Source organism: Ambystoma mexicanum, chromosome 7q (assembly GCF_040938575.1).
Source record: "Ambystoma mexicanum isolate Mex_15411 chromosome 7q, UKY_AmexF1_1, whole genome shotgun sequence".
In the NCBI taxonomy this organism is placed as follows: domain Eukaryota; kingdom Metazoa; phylum Chordata; class Amphibia; order Caudata; family Ambystomatidae; genus Ambystoma; species Ambystoma mexicanum.
In genome coordinates, this window is record NC_090941.1 from 973,228,254 (window position 1) to 973,247,698 (window position 19,445).

Below are 19,445 nucleotides of genomic sequence, written 5' to 3' on the forward strand. Positions count from 1 at the left end.
GCGGATTGGTCGAATGAATCGATTTTTAAGACTTTCTATTTTAAACCTTTAGAAAGTGCAACATCGTTAGTGGTAAGTAAGCTTTGAACAAGCATAATCAGAGCCTCCGGTCTTGACATAGAACTCATCCTCGCAGAATCAAAGAAAGAGGAAGAAGGGAAAGAGGACAAGAGATTTAGTTCAAGGAGGACTGTCTTATTGGTTTAAAGTTTGTCACGTGGTCAGTTAGAGACCAATAGAAATGAACTACAAATGTTCAAAAAACATGGTTATTGTAGTTTTTACAAATTTGTATTCATGTTCTTTGGAAATATTTTCTTTGCTGCTGATCAGTAAAGTTGAAGAGTAAGCATAATCCTTCGCCTCCGTGTCTTTAATAGAATTATGACTTTCTGTAACGAATGTGTGGAAAATCTGAATTCTACTGCATTTGAAAAGCTTAGCTTCCAGTGCAGATTTATGCTGTTTCCCGCATTCGTTTTTTTGTTCTCAAACTTAGAAACAAACCGAGCCACCCTGATGGGCAGAACGACTAAGAGTGCCGTCTAATTTCCTTCTGTATATGGAAAAAGTTCCACTATTTAAGTGGTTAACCCGTCCTGGGAAAATGTGTATCTTTCATCTGATTGAGTCGATGCTCATAGACTGGACACGTCCTTGCAAATCAAAGAAACAAAGGACGGACGACGTCCCATCCCACGTTCCCCCTCCTTCCTGTGGCCCCGCCCCCCTCACACCCTGTGCGCGCTGACGCAGGCTGGTGCTGGGTACCGCTCCTCAGCATCCCCCTCCCTCCCTGTGCCCGGGATGATGCTGCTGCTGCTGTAGCATTAGAGTGGGTGGGGTCTCTTCCTGCAGCAGCTGCGAAGCTCAACTCTCATCTTCCTTGCTCCGTTGGATTCTCCTGCAGCCAGTGAATCCTTTCCAGCGCCGGGGACGGAGCGGCAGACGCCCTTGCCTGTTATGGCTTAAAGCAGGGCTTCTGGCTCCTACGAACAGCAACAAATCCCCTGCCCGTCCTCTGGCGTTAATGATCTGGAACATTTTCAAGGGCAGTAAGATCGCATCCTTGCACAGGATTTCGTTGTATTTTTTGTTGTTGGGTTGCAGGATGTTTGAGCTTTTATTTTGATACGTTTATCCTGCATGCTGCTCCTTTATCTTGTTCATAACCTGGCTGGCTGACACTGCACCCTCACCCTGGAGAGCATGGCATGGCCCTGTATAACCAGGGCCTGCTGCATTGCCCGCTTTTGGAACCAACTCGACAAGGCGGACATTGCTGTGCCCCTGGTCTTCACCAAGTATTCAGAAGCAACTGATGTACAGCCGCTGGCATACCACCACCAGGTGCCCGTTCAGCACGGGCACCGTGCCACTGTAAGTGCCATTGAGACCCAGCCCTCCTTAGTGGGAGGAGGAGGGGAGCCAGATGTGGCAGCTGCAGGTCTACCCACAGAGTTTTCCAGCAGTCAGGGGGCAGTGAGGTCAGGAGGAGGGGCTGGCAGCGGCAATGCCCCCGCAACACCTGGCTCAGTAATGCGCCAGGACTACAAGCCCTGGAGGGTTAAACCAGAGCCCAGTTGCAAGCCCAAAAGTGAATACTCGCCCTCAGAAACTCCTTTTGAGAAGGAGACCCAGTACCAGAAGGATTTTAAAGCTTGGCCTATCCCCCGCCGTGGGGATCACCCATGGATCCCGAAGCCATCCCCTGCACCATCTACTGCAGGGGACCGGAGTACAGCTGAGGCTAAAAAGAAAGGGGTGGCCTATGAGAGGAAAGCCCCCGAGGAGGTCAAAGGGAATGAAAGGCCCGCCGCTGGCGAAAAGGGTGAGCGGGCAAAGGCAGAAGATAGGGATCCTCAGATGCCCACAAAGGGTAAGGGAGGTCCACATGAGGCCAAGGGTCTAGAAAAAGTGGCAGCAGGTGAAAGGATGGTGAGTGACAAAGATCCTCAGATGGCCAGCAAGGGTAAGGGAGGACCAGCGGAAAGTAAAGGGGCAGAGAAAGCAGCAGCTGTTGACAGAGCAGCTGTGGATGGCCGTGATCCACAAATGGACAGCAAGGGTAAGGGAGGGCCAGTAGAGAGTAAAGGGCTGGAAAAACCTGCTGCCGGTGAGAGGAACCCAGGAGGGGACAAGGATCCCCAGATGGACGCCAAGGGCAAGAGCCAACCCACAGAAGGAAAGGGTGGGGAAAAAGCAGCAGCTGGTGAGAGGGCTTGGGTTGATGACAAGGAACCACACCTATCGGCAAAAGGAAAAGGTGGACCGATCGAAAGCAAGGGTCAGGAGAAGCCGGCGGCAGGCGAGAGGACTGCCGCAAGTGACAAGGAACCCTTGCTGCCTTCCAAGGGCAAGGTTGCCATTTCAACACCTGGAGAGACAACAGAGAAGAAAACATCAGTGGTGGAGGCGACCACAGGCTCCCTTGAAAGAAGAGGCCGTGCTGTGGTTGATGCACTTAACAGGCAGATCAAGGAGGAAATTGGACCTGGCACCTCTTATAGGTAAAGATGCTTTACTCTCTTTCTTGTGAGCATTCACTTGTGGTTTCTTTGCACGTTGTCGCGTCACAACTTTTCATGTTATTCTGATAGGATGTGGTTTTCCTGATTACGTATGGATCAAGTTTACATGAAAAACCATGACAACGCAAATGCAATTCAATATTAATAAGCATAACCCCCGACCAAACAAATGGAAAGGGACAGGGGTCGTTGTAAGTTTAGTGCAGGTCGTAACGGGTGTGGCGTTGGAGTAAATAAGTGGCCTCTGGGAGAGCCCCGATTACAAGAAGAAAGAAATAACTTTTTCTAGAATAATTTTGCTGATCATTGTTTCATGTGTTTCCATTTGGCAGGAAGGCTGCAGTTCACTTGAGCCTCACAGGCTTCAACACTGTCATTATCATACAATATTTGATGCTCTAGAACAGGGGTCTCCACTGTTAATGCTAGCAAGAGCTACTTGTAGTTAATGGCCAAAAGGCGAGAGCTACTTGGGTGGTGATGTCCATGAGTACGAGAATTTGTACCAAGATTTCTTTGGACATTTGATTTGCTATTTATATAAACAAGGAATTATATGTGCATTAACCATGATATTAATAGCTTCAAAACATCGTTATTTCATTCTTTTGTATTCTCCTAAAAATTGTCAAGCATATCGAAATGTAGTAACCCAGTCGGAGCATTCATTGGGAAGGCTGACACTGCACTCAGTAATGTAGTGTGTAGCTTGAAACACAGCAATTGCACTCAGATGCTGTCAGATGGGATTAAAGTGAAAAAAGGCAGTTTCCCCGAGAGTGGCAATCCCGTTGGCCAAAACCCTCCTTGCCATAGTGTTTGCACCTAACTGCACACTTGACATGGAAGACATGAATTCAGGTCCGTTTTTAAAATCTCTTACAACAGACTCTGCCATCGGACGGGAGTCACTGCGCTCTTCACAATTGCACATCTGTAAAAGTACATTTGTTTTTCATCAAGTAATGAGTAACTTTAAAGGATGCTTCTGCAACAGCCTTTGCATTGCAGCATTAAGATGACCTACTTTTGAGGGTCACAGCTTCCTTTGGAAACCTTTTTTTCATAATGTGTGCGTAGTATTGCAAAATGCCTCTCAAAGTTACTCTTGTTCCCACTAAAACTTGGGCACTGTAGATGCACATTTGCTTTTTATGCTGCAAAAATAGATGTAAATCGTACATCTTTTGCTTTTGGATGGTTTGTGTATCTGCATCCAGGATTTCAGCAAGGGTAGTTTATTGGTTTCTTTTGGAGGCGCATGTGCAAAAGCAATCTGATGAGTATTTCAATCGATGTGTCATACAGTTTTTAAGAAATTCAGCATATACCATCTTCTGCTTTGTCAAAAAATGAAATCCACTTCCAGTTTATCAGATCCCCACGCCAAAGCCTACTTTGTTGACTGCTCTTAAAAGTTTTTGTGTCAAAATAATTGCCAAAGATGGAAACATTAACAATTGGAAACAATGTGATAAAGTTATATGAAAAAAGGTGTAAATCACAGAGCTAGAATAACATTCTGTTCTAAATCATATAACAACCCATCCAGTCAATTATATGAATCGTTATATTAACATTTTGAGCAAAGAGAGTATGGTTGTGGTGAGAGGCAACATATTCATAATGGGTGGCGAGCTGCCACCAGTTTTCCCTATATGGAGGCAGCATCAGAGAACAGCTCACAGTAGCGCTGCCTCTTCCTGCAGGAATCATGCAGGTCGTTCAAGGCCGATGGACCATAGCTGGCTTGCACGTACAGCTCTCTGACATACTGAGGGCTCCTGCATCACAAACATTGTTTAAAATGACAATGCTGGCATATTGTTTACAATGGCATCAACGTGTGTTTTACATTGGGAGTGCCAGCAAAGTGCTGGCATATCCTGTGTATTGTTGGTGACCAGGCATCTCTTTTTATTTTCTATGTGGTGGAGAATTACTTGTACATTTTATGGTTTTTTGCAGAATTTTTCGCTAAAACAGTGCTCGTAAATTGCACCACATTAACCCAGTATTGAAAGGCTGTATATTCCCTTCCAGAATTTGAACATCTGCATACAGGTTCCCCACCAATCTCTGCAGATCTCCCAGTTTGTGTACATGGGCAAAGAGGATCAACGCTATTGTTTTTCTAGCCCATGGCTCTCCTCAGTATTCTCTCCTTGTATTTTCTACTTTGTTTTGTACAGTGCTCTGTTACTTAGGTTCAGCTATATTAATCCTATACATATCAAAATATACACCACTGCTCACTTTTTTCCCTTAATTGCTTAATTCATAACCTTGTTTCATAAAACATATGCTGAAACAGAACTCTCAAATATTGTTCTTTAAGTCCTGGCATTGATAGCATATGTAATTTTCCATTCCCGTTTAATATAATAAATGTAAGTGGATAAGCACCAGAATGCAGTGCAGCTAGTAGTTTTCCACATTTACATAAATGTAAAATTGCCATTAGCGCTTGGATTCCTGCATTAGGTCAAGCAGAAAGGTGAGCTCCTCCATATCACAGCAAATTCCATCTCAACCTTAATACAATTGGGGTACTACTTGCTTTAAACGAAGGACTCATTATCTTCAAATAAAAAAAAAAAACAGCTTTACCATAAACAGCCACACACCGAAAACTGATTACTGCGGTAAAGCCTACAGTTCCTAGCATGCAAAGTAATGCTAGCCGAAATAAATCTAAAGAAATACATTGAGACTGAAACGATCACATCCCAGCTTTGTTTCACATGGCATGCAGATTTATGCACCCTTCCATTTCTAGTCAGCCAGCATTTTGAGTGTGGTCTGCTGGCTCTGTGGACTAATGCATCCACTACATGGGCCTGTGTTTGACCTCATGGTCACAGGTTCGAATCCAGGCTGGTCCACTTAGCCCTTCATACTTCCGAGGTCCATACAATGAGTACCATTAAGTTGGGTAACAATAAACATCTGTTATCCTGTTATCTGTCAATTGTGCCAAGATACCCCTTTGGTGGTGAACGTGCGCCACACAAATGCACCTGTTATGCTGTGTGACACCTCTTGTGATCATTTTTTTTGTTATTGATAGTTAACCCCTTGTTGGGACACTGCCTTGAGCCCTTCAAGACCAAATACAGCTTCTCCTCTTAACGTGTACACAGCTTTTGACTGTTTGCTTTGCAGGAAGAGGAGAGGGAGGGGAAGAAGCCCAGGGACTTCAGACCTCTAAATAAACAAACAGTCCTCATTTTGGTGTCTGACGTGAGGAGCTACTGGGAAGCCTCACGTGAGCTTCCAGTGGCCCCCCAATTTACTGGTTGGAGGCAATGGTCTCCCTTACTGCAAAGTAAGGTGCCACAATTTGAAGGCGAGAATGCATGGCAAGTGGCATCCTTCAAATCCCATGGCAAAGATCACTAAACCACTGTGCTGTCTAAAGTTATCTTTTTCGTTCTTATTCAGGCAATAGAAAGGTGTGCGTTGTGCTCGGTTGCGACAATTTCTGCATTCCCTCGCATGTTGTAAATGCATCGTCTGGGAGGGCGGGGAAGAGGTTTTGATGTTATCTAGAATGAAAAGCCATTACATTACATTAGATGGGGCAGATTCTCAAAACCTTTTTTGGTGAAAGTGAGATGTGCTTGCACCCAAAAAAAGATGCACCCAATCCACAATGGCATTTCAATGTACACATTCAGATACCCCTTTTCGCTCCCTTTGTGCTTTTATGCCAATATGGGGGTATTTTTGTGCATTTCAGTATGCATCATGAAACCACAAATAAGATGCCCATTGTAATGCATTAAAGCAAAGCCGTTCTCTGAGTCAGTCAGTTTATCTTTATTTTGGTCAACAGACCAAAAAAGTGTTAAAAATACAAAACACACAATTTCACAGTGCATTATCAAAAGGCAATTTGCAAAATACATTTCTCAACTTTACATTTTGTTAAAACATTAATTAAAAATGATCATCGCACAGTTTCATTTGTTTCCTATAAAGTTTGTAAGATACAAATTAAAAAAAAGTGCATGTCATTATAAAATGTGTATACCTAGTGGTAGCATAAAACTGGTGTGCTAGGAATCTTGTATACAGAAAAACGAGCAAATGCAAAACGGCCAAATATCGCCCCTATTTCCGAGCAAACGGCTAAATTCAAGTAAAACAGTGTGATCTTCCCCTCCATGCAATCATAAGGTAGTTCACCACCAAATGGACAGCTAAATTATCTTTTGAATTGACACATAGTGCTAGGGCATCACTCACAGTCCTAACTAATCTGGGTCTAAATAATGGCCCTTCCCTTGTGTCTGATTGGACCAGGCGCAGGGGAAGGTCCAATGCATGAGAGGTTCATGTCTGAACCTCTCATGCATTTCATTTTCTTTGATGTGGGGGTGCAGTGGTCTGGACCCCTGCCTTCACACTTGCATTTCTATCCCTCAAAGAAGGATAGAAAGGCATTTGTCTTCTTTACCGCATTTCCCATTGACAGGCCCTCTAAAGAAATTTCCAGGCCCTGTCATCATGAAATTCGCTCTTAGCAACCACTCGCTTGCTAGGATCCAGTCATACATTTTTGTTGGGACTACACTGCCGACACTAATTTGTGCAAGAAAGCTGGCCAGCTCTGCTTTACGATACTCTCCTGCCCCACTGAAATCCACAGGTTACATTTGAGAATAAGGTGACCTGCACATTTCTTCATTGAGCGTGAATTAAAAAGAAGCGCGTCATGGGCGCTTTTTTCTTTTGCGCTCGTTTTTGAGAATCTGCCCCATGATCTTTTTCCAAGCTGCGTGTGGTCGTCAGAAGCCCCCACGTTGTGTGATGGCTCTACTGTGATGAGGTGGAGTGCAACACAAGCCACATGATGGGAAATGCCTGCCCTAGACTGGGTGCACATCTCTTGGCTTCATCTGTGTATCACATCTCAAAAGCAATCATATTCTACCACGGGTGCAGGCATTACCTTCCAAGGCAAGTTTGAGTCTGAGAGGAGCATTTGTTTTGTTTCTAGGTGGACCCTCTTAACTTATAGGGAAACCTAATACACCTGAAGGCTCATCAATCTGGGTGGGCTGGTATAAGGCCAGAGAAGGCCAAAGTGACTCCCCGCTGTACACATCAGGGTTCGACATTTATAGGAGCTGGGAGCTATTTAGCTCCTGGTTATACCCTAGGAGATTCTGGATGGCAACGCCAACAGCTTCCAGGAGCTACATTTGGCTCCCCATGTCAAGTGGTAATATGGAAAAGTACCTATGTGACATTAACTCTTGTGTGTTTGTGAAAGTGTATAGATGAGCAATAGGACACACCATTTAAAGTACAGAAGGTCATATATAATGGACACAGTTCCAGTTTTCATCTTAGATCGCATTTAGGAATTACATTTGCGGGACGCTATATTGCAGCCCATGGTTCCCCAGAGTTAGCTCCTGCTTACTGTTTAATGCCAAACGCCAAGGAATTGCTTTCAGCTCCTGTTAGTCAAATCCTTATTTCGATCCCTAATACATTTTCACGACTTCAATCTAAAGACCAGAATTGTTCAACCCTTCCAATTCAAGTGAATGTGGATAATTTTCAAACCTTCAAAAATACTAAATTCGCTTCCCCATTATGGAGAACATACTGTTAAGACGTATAGTACGGGTAATTTATATTTTATAATTTGATGTTGGTTCTTTCACACTGCTGATAGCGTGGTACATTGAAAACCACAGACTGAGGTGTTAGTGTAGTGGGGCTAATTTTTTATAAGAAATGGTAATTGCACGCAGGCGACCACCACCGGTAGCATGTGCTGTTTGGTCCCTTGCATGCAATTTTCCACATTTACAAATGTGTGGAAAATTGAAGTGGAAAAAACAGGCGAAATCGCTTTACTCTTGCCTTTTACTGTATTTTCTGCAAAAAAAGTAAAGGCTCAGGTTCTTTTTACAAGAGGTGGAATTGCATGTTGGGGACTACCAACAGTAGCACCTATGTGTCGTTGGGGTCCCTGCATGCAATTTTAAAGTTCCATGAAGTGGAGTGGACAAGGAACGAGTTAAGTGAGGCAAACTCACTTTTACCCTTCCATTTTCTAGTCTGTGACATGGAAAAGCAAACGCTGCCTACAAATAGGCTTTGCCTGAAGTGTTTACTAATGGATTCCTATGGAATCCGCTGACCATGTGCAAAACTGAGGTGGATTCCATAGGAATGCATTCGTATTATGCCAGCATGAAAATCTTATGCAGGCGTGAAACAAAGTGCTCTCACGAGACAGAGGGGCTGAGCAGGGCAGAGATCTTATCGCCACTCCAGGTCGCTCCCTTGCCTTCTGTCAGCAGTAAAATGGAACTAGAAATGGAAGTTTAAATCCACTATTCCTCGCATTTACGCCTATATTTCCTGCTCTTCTCTCATTTAAAATGAGGGTGGCTTCAAATTGCACTTTGCAGACGGCATATGTATGGATTTCTATGTAATCCACCTGCTTTTAGAAGGTGCGTATTGCAGGCAGATTTCATAGGAATCCATTAGTTTTACGCAGTGGTCGAAGTGTATAAAAATAAGTAGTGGAACTATGTTCCCTGCTGGCCTGCCCCTGCTCCCCTCAAACCCCATTGATACGCACGCTCCCACACACAATACATACCTCCAAACAGATGTGCCTTCTATTTAAGGGAACATTGAGTTCGATGCACTGAAGTGCAAGTTTTAACTTCGTTCTACACTTTTATTTGAAAACAAAACCATTTCGGAACAGAGTCTTTTTAAAATAAAAGTATGGGCACAGTAAAACCTAATTTAAAAAAGTAGAGGAGCACCGCTCCGAACTGCTCCCGCCCACTTCGACCACTGGTTTTACGTTGTCATGAAAATATCATGTAGGCTTAAAACAGAGAGGATTTGCAGGCAGAGATGGAAATTCGAGGCAGGTGCGTAGATCCCCCTCCCCTCTCCAACTCCACCCGCAAAACGTTTGTAAAATCTAAAGAGCGGTACGGCAAGGCACAAACCGCTTTAAAAAGGACCAGGCCAGATGTTCAGATCTTCTAGTTTTAGTTCTATACCGACAATAGCAGGTGCTATTACAGCCCCCATATCTATGCAAGCCGTGGGCCAGGCTGAATTATTAAAGGAAGGGTCTGGGGCAAGGGTCAAACATGATATCGGACCCAGCATGGCATGCTCTCCCCCTTTGCTTCTCACACCTTCTACTTTGGACAACCTTTTAGCCCAGCAGGCTGGGGGTGATCCAGCAATGTTAAGCCACCCAGCTTCCATAGAGTCAAACCTAGTGGAGATTAAAGATCTACTGTGGCCCCTTATCATAGGGAAAAGTAAAGTAGATTCCCTGATTGGTGATATTATTGGATGTTCGGTTAATCCACCTGGCTTGGGGTCAGCAAAAGGAAGATATTTTGAATCATCTGAGGCAAGCCCAGCATATATCACCCAGGCGGTTCCCAGCCCTGCCCAGCAAGAAGAACACTATGGCTCCCAAAGATTCAAGCAGAATACACCAGGAGTGGCACGTGAAGCGTTAAAACAACAGGCTGCATGGTCCTACAAACCTTCTGGAGGACAAGCCCCTATGGAGAGTTTGGGGTATCAGCGGATCCCCTGGAAGGATGGAGAAAGACTAATTTAATTTGCACATTTAGGGGATTGTCTCATGGGAATAAGAACTCCTATAAGAGGGCTCTCTCAAATGCATTACATAAGATTTTGGGAATTAGTGACATATCTTTTAAAATGTTCTCCTCTGTATGAATTGTATCTGATATATATTTTTTTTATACTGTGGTGGGTGCAACGTACAGATTGGTTTAACAATCCGCATTTGAGGGCATGTCTTATCCATTGTAGAGAGGCGTTTGCATCAATGGGCATTGAAGTTTATCTGGATAGAAACGCTAAGATTTTTCATTTACATGATTCATGGCATGATTCCCTATTGTCTGTTAAGGTATTCAGAGACTAATGGCATTCTTTGGAGAAGAGTAATGATAGGGAAACCCTCAATAATGCTCCGATAGCCAGGGCCGGGTCCGTAGCAGAAGGGAGTAGAGATGCACAAAACTAGTGCAGATATTGAAGCCCTCATTGCGCACTCAAGAACCAGTTTATGGTTGCATGGCTTTTATCCCACCTCCTAGTCTCTAGTATGGAGAGATAAAGGAAAGACCTACCAGATAGAAGTGATATCCTGGAATGTGTCAGGAATTAAAGGGAAGCTAGAGGATGGGGAGTGGATATCCTTTTTAGAAACCCATGATATAATTTGTCGACAAGAGACATGATCCCAGGGTGAGCTTCCTCTTGGTGGCTATAACAGCTATTCTAACTATGCCAAGAAGGGGCACAGGGAAGGCCTACCGGGGTATCTCAACGTTGATATGAAGCTCCCGCCATCCTAAGCCAGAGAGAGTAAAAGTGGGGTCTATGTTGAATGTTTATTCCCCCCCCCCCTCCCCGAACAAGGGAAAATCGATTTTAGAAGTTTTAAAGAAATTGACTGAGGCCATTTCCAATTATAGGATGAGCCTTACTCTTATAATTATGGGGATTATTGCTAAGCTTGGAAATTTCAGTGGGGGACATGAGGAGAGATATTTAATTGAAAGTATATGTAATAGATCCCCCCCACCCCCCGGAATCCTAAAAACCAAAGACGAGATCGTAGGCCGGTCAAGCTTTTCACTCCTTTATGGTCTATCACTGTCTTATGAAGCTCAATGATAGAAGTAAAGGGGGTAATCCTCCTAGCCGTACAGTTGAGAGGGTGACATCTCACCTTTCATAGATTATAGCTTGGAAGTTTGCTGTTCCTTTCAGAGGATAAGGGATTTTAAGGTAATCAAACACCCTGACAGCCCTGACAATGACCACTTCCCCCTTAGCATTGCGATACATCTGCTACAAGGTTAGTTCCCACCCTCCCTCACCCCCCCCCAACCAGTGCAGTCACATTGGATGTCCAGAAACATAGAATCATCATTTTCTGAGAATATTAACCTCCAAGCTATGAGGGCTAAAGTTATGGGCCTTCCAGAAGATGAATACCAGGGTGCAGAAGTTCTTGTGCAATTCCAATCCCCGATGGAGGACATCCAGGGGAGTTGTCTAGCCCCTCAGGCTAATAAGGGGCAACCCTGGTCGAGGATGCAAACACGCTCCCCATGGTTTGACAAGGACTGTAGAGCATTTATGTCTCAGTTAAATCAGTTAAATAATATTGTAAGAAGGGTGTGGATGAGAGGTATGAAAAATTATAAACTTACAAAAAGAGTATAAAACTCCTTTGAAGGACAAGAAAAGATTGCATATCATTACATTATGGAACCTGCTGGAGGAGGCAGTTTTAAATAAAGATGGTAAAAGATTTTAGAAATTGGTGGGTGAATATTTTGGTGCACCACGGGGAGACCCAAGGGGGAATCATCTGATCGGACGCTTGGGTTAAACATTTCCAAAAAGTCTTTTTCCAACCTGAATAAGAAAAAGATGGACAAGTTAGTACTTCTAGGGGAGGGGATATCATTTCTGAGGGGGGGAGGTGCCCTTTCTAATAAAACCATGTCATTGGCAAAGCTGCTGGTCCCGATGGTTTTTGTTCAGATGTGTACAAATGGGGTTGGTAATGGTGGACAACCATTCTTACTCTGCTTTTTAATGCAATTTCTTTAGTTGGAGTCGCACCTAAATCCTGGAGGTGGAACCTAATTATCTCGATATTCAAGAAGGGTTTGACTGCTGACCCTAATTGTTATTGTCCAATATTCCTTCTAGATACAACTAATACACTTTTTAATGAATGTTTAATGTATAGGCTTCACGAGTGGGCCAAGAGTAACAATATATGAAGTGCCACTCAAGCGGGGAAAAGGATTTTCCACCCTAGATCAATGTTTTATTTTGAATGCTTTAATTGAGAAGTCTGCAAGGTTAGAGGCAGTAAGCTGAATATGTCATTCATGGACATTGAAAAGGCTGTCGATTCCATAGACAGGAACTCCTATGGAGGAAGTTGGAAGCACTCAAGGTCCCTACTGGCCTTTTAACCGCATACATGTCTGTTATTCTGATGCTTATGCAGTCGCTTATTCCTCTACAAGGGTGGTGTAACACAGAATTTTAGAACTAATAAGGGAGTTAAACAAGGATGCTCACTGGTTTCACTTTTATTCATTCTTTTTCGCTCTGATTTTATCCCTCAGGAAAGCGGGTCTAGAATAGTCCCTCCAATACTTCAAAAATTGTCCTATAAATCCCTTCTATTTGTGGATGATACTGCGTTATTAGATCTTACCCCGGGGAGGCGGGCTCCAGAGAAGCTTGGAGTATGCCGATAATTATTTTTGTATTAACGGCTTAAAACGTAACATGGGGCGGGGGGAAAGAAAATAATGGTATTTGGGAAAAGAAAAACCAACTATTGCTGAAGTCTAAACGGCCAAACAATTGAAGAGGTGAGGTCTCTTTGCTATTTGGGTCTCACCTTTGATAAGTTTGGAAATTTGGCCTCATATGTATAAAATACATAGCAAAATTAGATCAATGCTATGGTAGACAATAGACAATGCACCCGTTACACAGCTGCAATCATAAACAATGACAAAGATCTGTTCCCTGCTATTAACAATGATGTATGCATATGTAACCCGCTACATGTAACTTGCCATCTGCTATTAACAATGATGTATGTAGATGTTACTCGCTATATGTAACTTGCTGTCAACAAAGATGTATGTAACTGCAACCCTCAAACAAAGATGTATATATGTAACTACGCCGTGATACCCAAGGGTCTGGCCGTATAACCAAATGCAATAAATAAATAAAATAAATAATATATCAAAGTAGAAGCTGCAAAACTGTAGCCAAGGGTGGCAGGCCTGATGAGGTTCTATTATAAATATGGGACCCACTCTTCTGCACTCAACATAGGAGTGGTAATTGTAGCACACCAGAATGTACGACAGGGGAAGGGATATGGGCCACAGCAATTCGAAACATAGGGGGTAGGATAGGGCACTGCCACTATTTATTTATTTATTTATTTATTTATTTATTCATTTGTAAAGTATGCTAAATCCGCAGGCATCAATGCACTGGTTACAAACTAACCAACCATACTAAAAACTCATCCTTCTGCATTCACCACTCAAACTCTGAACTAAAAACAACCATACCTCTACAGCACAACAAAACGCACACATTTTACTACACCACAACATCGAAACAAACCTCGCATAGCCTCCCCCGACAGCACATGGCGTCTACCAACCAAAAAACACACCTACGCTCAGTGAATAGTGTCAACCGAAATGAAGCTGCCAACAATACATCACAGCTCTCTTGCTCCCACTCAGTCCTACTAACTTACCCCCACAGCTCTTGGCAGATCCACCAGAGCGCCAAGGCTGTGATGACGGTGCGCAGTATAAGAACCTTTAACATAAGATAGCCTATATAAGGCTATAGTGGGGACAATGCTCCATTATGGGAGCGAGATTTGGGGGTACACAAAGTGCGAAAAGTTGGGGGTGGCCCAGAATAAGAAGTTAACTGGCCTTCCCCCAGGTGCACCCAATAGTGCCGTTAGGTTGGATCTAGGGATCCCAAACATAGCCACTTTGGCAAAACCTAGAATGGCAGCTTTTCTATTAAAGAAGTATGTGTTGGGCCTGAGGAACCCCGATATACAGCGGAAAAAGTGGCTTAGGCTCTATTTCCGAAAGGTGAAAATTGGAACCTGTAAGGAGGCTCTAATTTTTATAATGAACTGCAATGAGATGATTTTATTTTTAATCTTTATTATTATGTACGTGAAGCCTTCCTTATTATTGATGTTCTAATGAAAATCTGTATTTATTAATTTTACTTGGTTTTAATCTTTTCAGGAACAGACCGTTTTAAGGATGTTTTTATTACTCTTTGATGGGTCAATTGGATTGTTGGGAGAGTCGGTTTATCTTATGTGCTGTATTGTGTAACCATTGTTTTAGATTTAATAGAGAATTCTGCATAAAGATATTCGCCTTTTAAGTCAAGCGTCACAGCACACAATGGTGTTACTGTATCAGTTACTTGGAAAGCTCCTGTTATAAGTACATTTTCTTCACAATTGTATTTTCCCTTTTTTGTCATGTGTGTATTATTGCAAAAACAATTGTTTAACATAGATGCATTGTAGTGCTACTTGGTGTGGTGCGTCGGTCCTGCACATATCAGCTGTGTCATACCCTGATGGGAATCTCGGGGTTCCATGGATGCTCTAGCATTTTCTAAGGGCGTTTCCCTTTGGGAAGGAGCAGACCATCTGTGTATTGTTCTCAGCAGCCGCTTTCGTGGTTAAACCTCGAAGCTTTGAAGTTGTAGGAAAGATTATACGTCTCTAATCAAACAATGTACTTGACATTGTGCTCTGATGATGAATTGTGGTGCATTAGAGATGATGCATTTAGCCATCCATTAATTAATTCACCCATCCATCTATGCCTTTCTTCCAGTGCCATACATCCATCCCCTGTTCACCAGGCGCCTCTCAACCTGCATCGAACAAACCCTCCCTTCTTCCATTCCTCCCTCCCTTCCTTCCTCCATTCCTCCCTCCCTTCCTCCCTTCTTCCCTCCTTCCCTCCCTCCCGCAAGGTTTTCCTACGTTACTCGTTCCTGATTTGGCAGATGCTACTTTGTGATACTGTAAATGCAGTTTAAAGCAAGCATTGCTGTCTCATTTACATGAAAATATGTTCACGCCGTCGCTGAAATGTGCATGATGCTGTGTTTATCGAATAAATGGCTTTGTGCAAAGTCGTCTTGGAACCCAGTTGGCTGCCCATTAGTGGCGCGTGCTTGTCAAAGGTCTCTCACCTAGGAAATCGTCCCCGCCCCCATTATTTAGACTGACTGCTCAAGCTTGACCTGCTTACTGTGTTGTGTGCAGGGAACGGCTAGTGCGGGCTATAGCCTTCACATGCATCCAGGCCCTTCAGTAGAAAGTACAAAATGTCTTTCTCTAAAAGACCTTGGGCCTGATTCTGAGGTGCGTGTAATAATGGAAAAGTGCTGTGAGTAGGGTGACCGGACGTGCCGGTTTTGCTGGGACTGTCCCAGAAATTGGTCCTCCTGGCCAGACGCATCAGAGTCTTCTTCATCCCCTTGATAAGGATCATCTGATATGTAGTCCTCGGGTATTTCCACTCTTCCACTGAGTCTCCTCGATCCCGGCAGGGGAACTCTCTTGAAATGTGAGGAATTTTGCGTGGTCGGTCCCTTGTCCCCTTGCACTGTCATCATGGAGCCTTTCTTTTCCCGGATAATCAGGGGTTGCTCTTGAAAAGCTCCTGTGTGCTTGTGAGTCTGCGGTTGCATTACCGCGACTACATCCCCTACCTCCATTTGTGGATCTCGGGCCTTCCGGCGATCATCCTCATATTCCTTCATGCGACTTTTAGCAGCCTGATCTTGTTCCCTTATCTCCTTGTCCATTGTCTGTCGGTCCTCAGGTGGACTGGCCTCTGGCAGCTGGGTCCTGATGTCTCTTCCAAACATTACCTCCACCATTATTTTCCCGGTGGAACTATGTGGCATACTTCGGTAGTCTCTCAGCATATGGTTGCCTGGTGAGCAGGGCCACCTCCAATGCTCTTTTCAGGTTGCCCATGAACCGTTCAATCATGACATTGGCCTGCAGCCATAATGGTGTGATTTTGTGATGGTAAATCCCCATGTACTCGATTAATTATGCAAAGCTTTGTCCATTGAACGGAGGGCTGTTATCTGTCTTCACTTTCTTGGGGATGCCGTATGCCGTGAATATGGGGTCCATCAACGGCATGACGTGGTGAGCTGCTGTTGATTATATGGTTTGAGCTTCTGGATACCTGGAATATTCATCCATGATGGCCAGTACTTCTTCTCCCCCCTTCAATAGGTCCAAAGAAGTCAGCTGCCACCGCCTCCCATATGCCTCCTAGCAACTCGGACATTCTCAACGGCTCTGGATGACGATTTGGTGTGAGGAGACAGCATGTGGGCTACTGCTTCAGGAGCTCCTGCACCATGGCATCTAGCTGTGGGAATCACACCTTCTGGCGCAGAATGCATTTTGTGGAGACCATTCCTCGATGCCCCTCATGGGCCAACTCTACCACCTTCTTTTTTAGAGATTCTGGAATCACCACTTTGTGACCCTTCAATAATAGGTTGTCCTCTGAGAGAGCTAGCTCCTCCTTCACCTGCAACAGCCTGTCCACCTCCTGCCGTACCTCTTCGATGCCAGGCGACCCCTTTCTTTGGCTCTCCTCCACTGACCTGATCTGAGCCCCTCGCACACTATTTGGCATGCCTGGTCTGATTCCATTTTGTGGGCTCGGTGAGTTGGTTCAATGCCTTTGGGTATAGCCTGCTGGATCAGGTATCAGAGGTACCTGTCTGCCACTGATGGTTCAGGGGTGCAGCCACTTCTTGGATGTCTAGATAATGTCAGCACGGTTTTCCTCCTTCCCCGGCCGGTCTATGCACAATCTCAAATGAATAGTCCTGCAGCCGAAGACCCCACCTCGCGATGCGGGGCGCCATTTTGGCCTGGGGATTTCCATAGAGGAATAAGAGTGCCTGATGGGCGGTCACTACTCGAAATGGCTTACCGTAGAGAAAGAGGTGAAAAGGCACACACCCCCACACCACTGCAAGACTTTCTTGCTCTGCCTGAGAATAAGCCTACTCTGTGGCTGAGAGACTTCTGCTTGCATATGGAACAATGAGGGTTTGCGTCGGGTCTTCCGAGTCAATTTGAGCAAAAATGGTGCCTAGTCCCACTGGGCTTGCATCAACGGTTAGCTATGTTTTGTGATCCGAGCCATAGTATGACATGTTTTCGGCTCGCGCCTCTCTTTCTCGAATAGTTTTGAAGGCACGTTGGCAGTCCTCCAACCAGTTGTATACCACATTCTGCTTAGTTAACGCTCTGAGTGGCTCGCTGACTGTGACAAAGTCCTTTATATACCTTGTGCAGTAACTGGCGAGGCCCAGGAAAGATCTATGTTCAGAGATGTTGGCCGGTGGTGGTGTCTCGTTGAGGGCGGCGACTTGGTCAGGGTCTGCATTCATTCTGTTTTCTGAAAACACGTGGCTGAAAATCTCAGTGTGCCTTTTCTAAACTCTAATTTTTCCTGGTTGAGCCTTAGGTTAGCAGCCACAAGTGCCATGCACACTTCTGCTAGTGTCTCATGTTTTCCCTCATCGGTCCCGAACACCAGGATATCATCGCTGTAGTTTATGCAGTTCGAGATGTGCTTAATCCCGTTGTGGTTTTCCACCTGAAACATCTCTGCCGCAGAAGAGACCCCAAAGCTCAACCTCTCATACCTGTACAGTCCCAGGTGTGTGATGAAAGTCGTGATGTTCCGGCTCTCAGGACTTAATACCGACTGGTGGTAGCCCTTTTTCAGGCCCAGTTTTCTGATCCATTTAGTAAGTGTATCATATCAGGGATCCGTGGTGCCATGTGCCTTTCTCTTCGAATGGCTTGATAGGGTCTCCTCTTGTCCACACATAGTCAGATGGCATTGGAGCCTTTCTTCGGCACTGTGGTGATGGGTGAAACCCACATGGTGGGGCCTGTGGCCGGTTCTATGACATCCTGTTCTATGAGTTTATGCAGCTCATACTCCACCTTCTTCTGAATATTCACCGGTATGCCTCTATAGTGTTGCGCTATTGGGCGCACCTCCTCGTCAATGTGCAGCTTGACTTGCCTGTTTCACGGTTTCCCTATGCCTCTAAATAGGTTGGGGTATAGGTCCTTTATAATGAGTTCTGGATCAATGTACTTGTGCACCATGATTTTATATAGCATGTGTATTAGACCCATGTCAATGGCTGTTTTAAAGCTGAGTACACAGCCACTTTCGCTCCCTGTTGCCGGCGCATGCAGCAGCACTCTTTTCTCTTGCCCCTTGTAGCGGCACAATCCCTCGAACTATCTCCGACACTTGAGGGGCGTTGTGGCTCTGTATGGATATATGTCGACACTTGCTGGGCTTAGCTTTGGGACTTGTGGCAGCTCCTTGAATACTTGCTCGCTGACCACGTTCACCGTAGCCCCGGTGTCTATGAGAAATTCGATGGGTCTTTCGTTCAATTTCATTATCGGTGTTGTGCTGTGCTCAGTGGCCGGCGAGTTGCCATGGGCGTATACGTAGCCCTTTTTTCGCTGTTCGCTCCCTGAGGAGCTGACTTCGGATACAGACGGGGACTGTTCCACCAGGTAGCGCACGTGGCGTCTGGATCTGCGTGGGTCTCATGCGAATGACATCTCTTCTCTCCCTCCAATCTCTCCTGTGTCTCTTCATCACCGGATTCTTGCTCCTTCGGCTCAAGGTCCTTGTGTCTCGGCAGGGGATGCGATGTTGCCCCCGATGGTTGCAGCGCTGGGGGAAGAGGTCTGTGTTTATATCTGGGAAATGATTCCTTGCCTCTGCCTCGCCCCCTCTCTGGTCAGTCGACATACCGCTTTAAAGTGTCCTTCTTCGCCACACGTGGTGCATCGTTGGCCAATGGCAGGGAATATTCCTTCATGTGGGTATTTGAATCCACATCTGAAACAGAATGGCTCTTCTTGTCTCCTATCCTGCTGTAGTCGATGCACTGCCTCTATGGGTTCTGTAGTGTTAAAGCTTTCCACCTGCGAGTCCACTGCTCTTTCTGCCCCGGCAAGAATCAATATTTTGTCCAAAGTGCAGGCTTTCTGTAGAAACTTCCACCTGAAAGTTTGGGACTCACATCCTGCAATAATTTGGCACTGCAGTGCCTCAATGTTGGAGTAGTTTGCGAAGTCACAGTGTTTCATTTTGATTCTTAACCTCATGACATAGGCTTCCGTGGTCTTCCTCTTCACCTGTTTGGTGCTGTGGAATAAGT

At 44.8% G+C, this 19,445-nt stretch overlaps 1 protein-coding gene across 1 annotated transcript in view; it reads left to right on the forward strand.

Annotated features, from left to right (window-relative positions):
* The first annotated feature begins 766 nt into the window (after positions 1-766).
* The window catches only part of MAP6 (microtubule associated protein 6), a 201,387-nt gene continuing 182,708 nt past the window's right edge, over positions 767-19,445 (forward strand). The window contains exon 1 of the mRNA XM_069640060.1: positions 767-2,510. Coding sequence (XP_069496161.1) covers positions 1,210-2,510 — 1,301 coding nt within the window. The 5' untranslated portion in view covers positions 767-1,209. The remainder of the gene's footprint in view (positions 2,511-19,445) is intronic.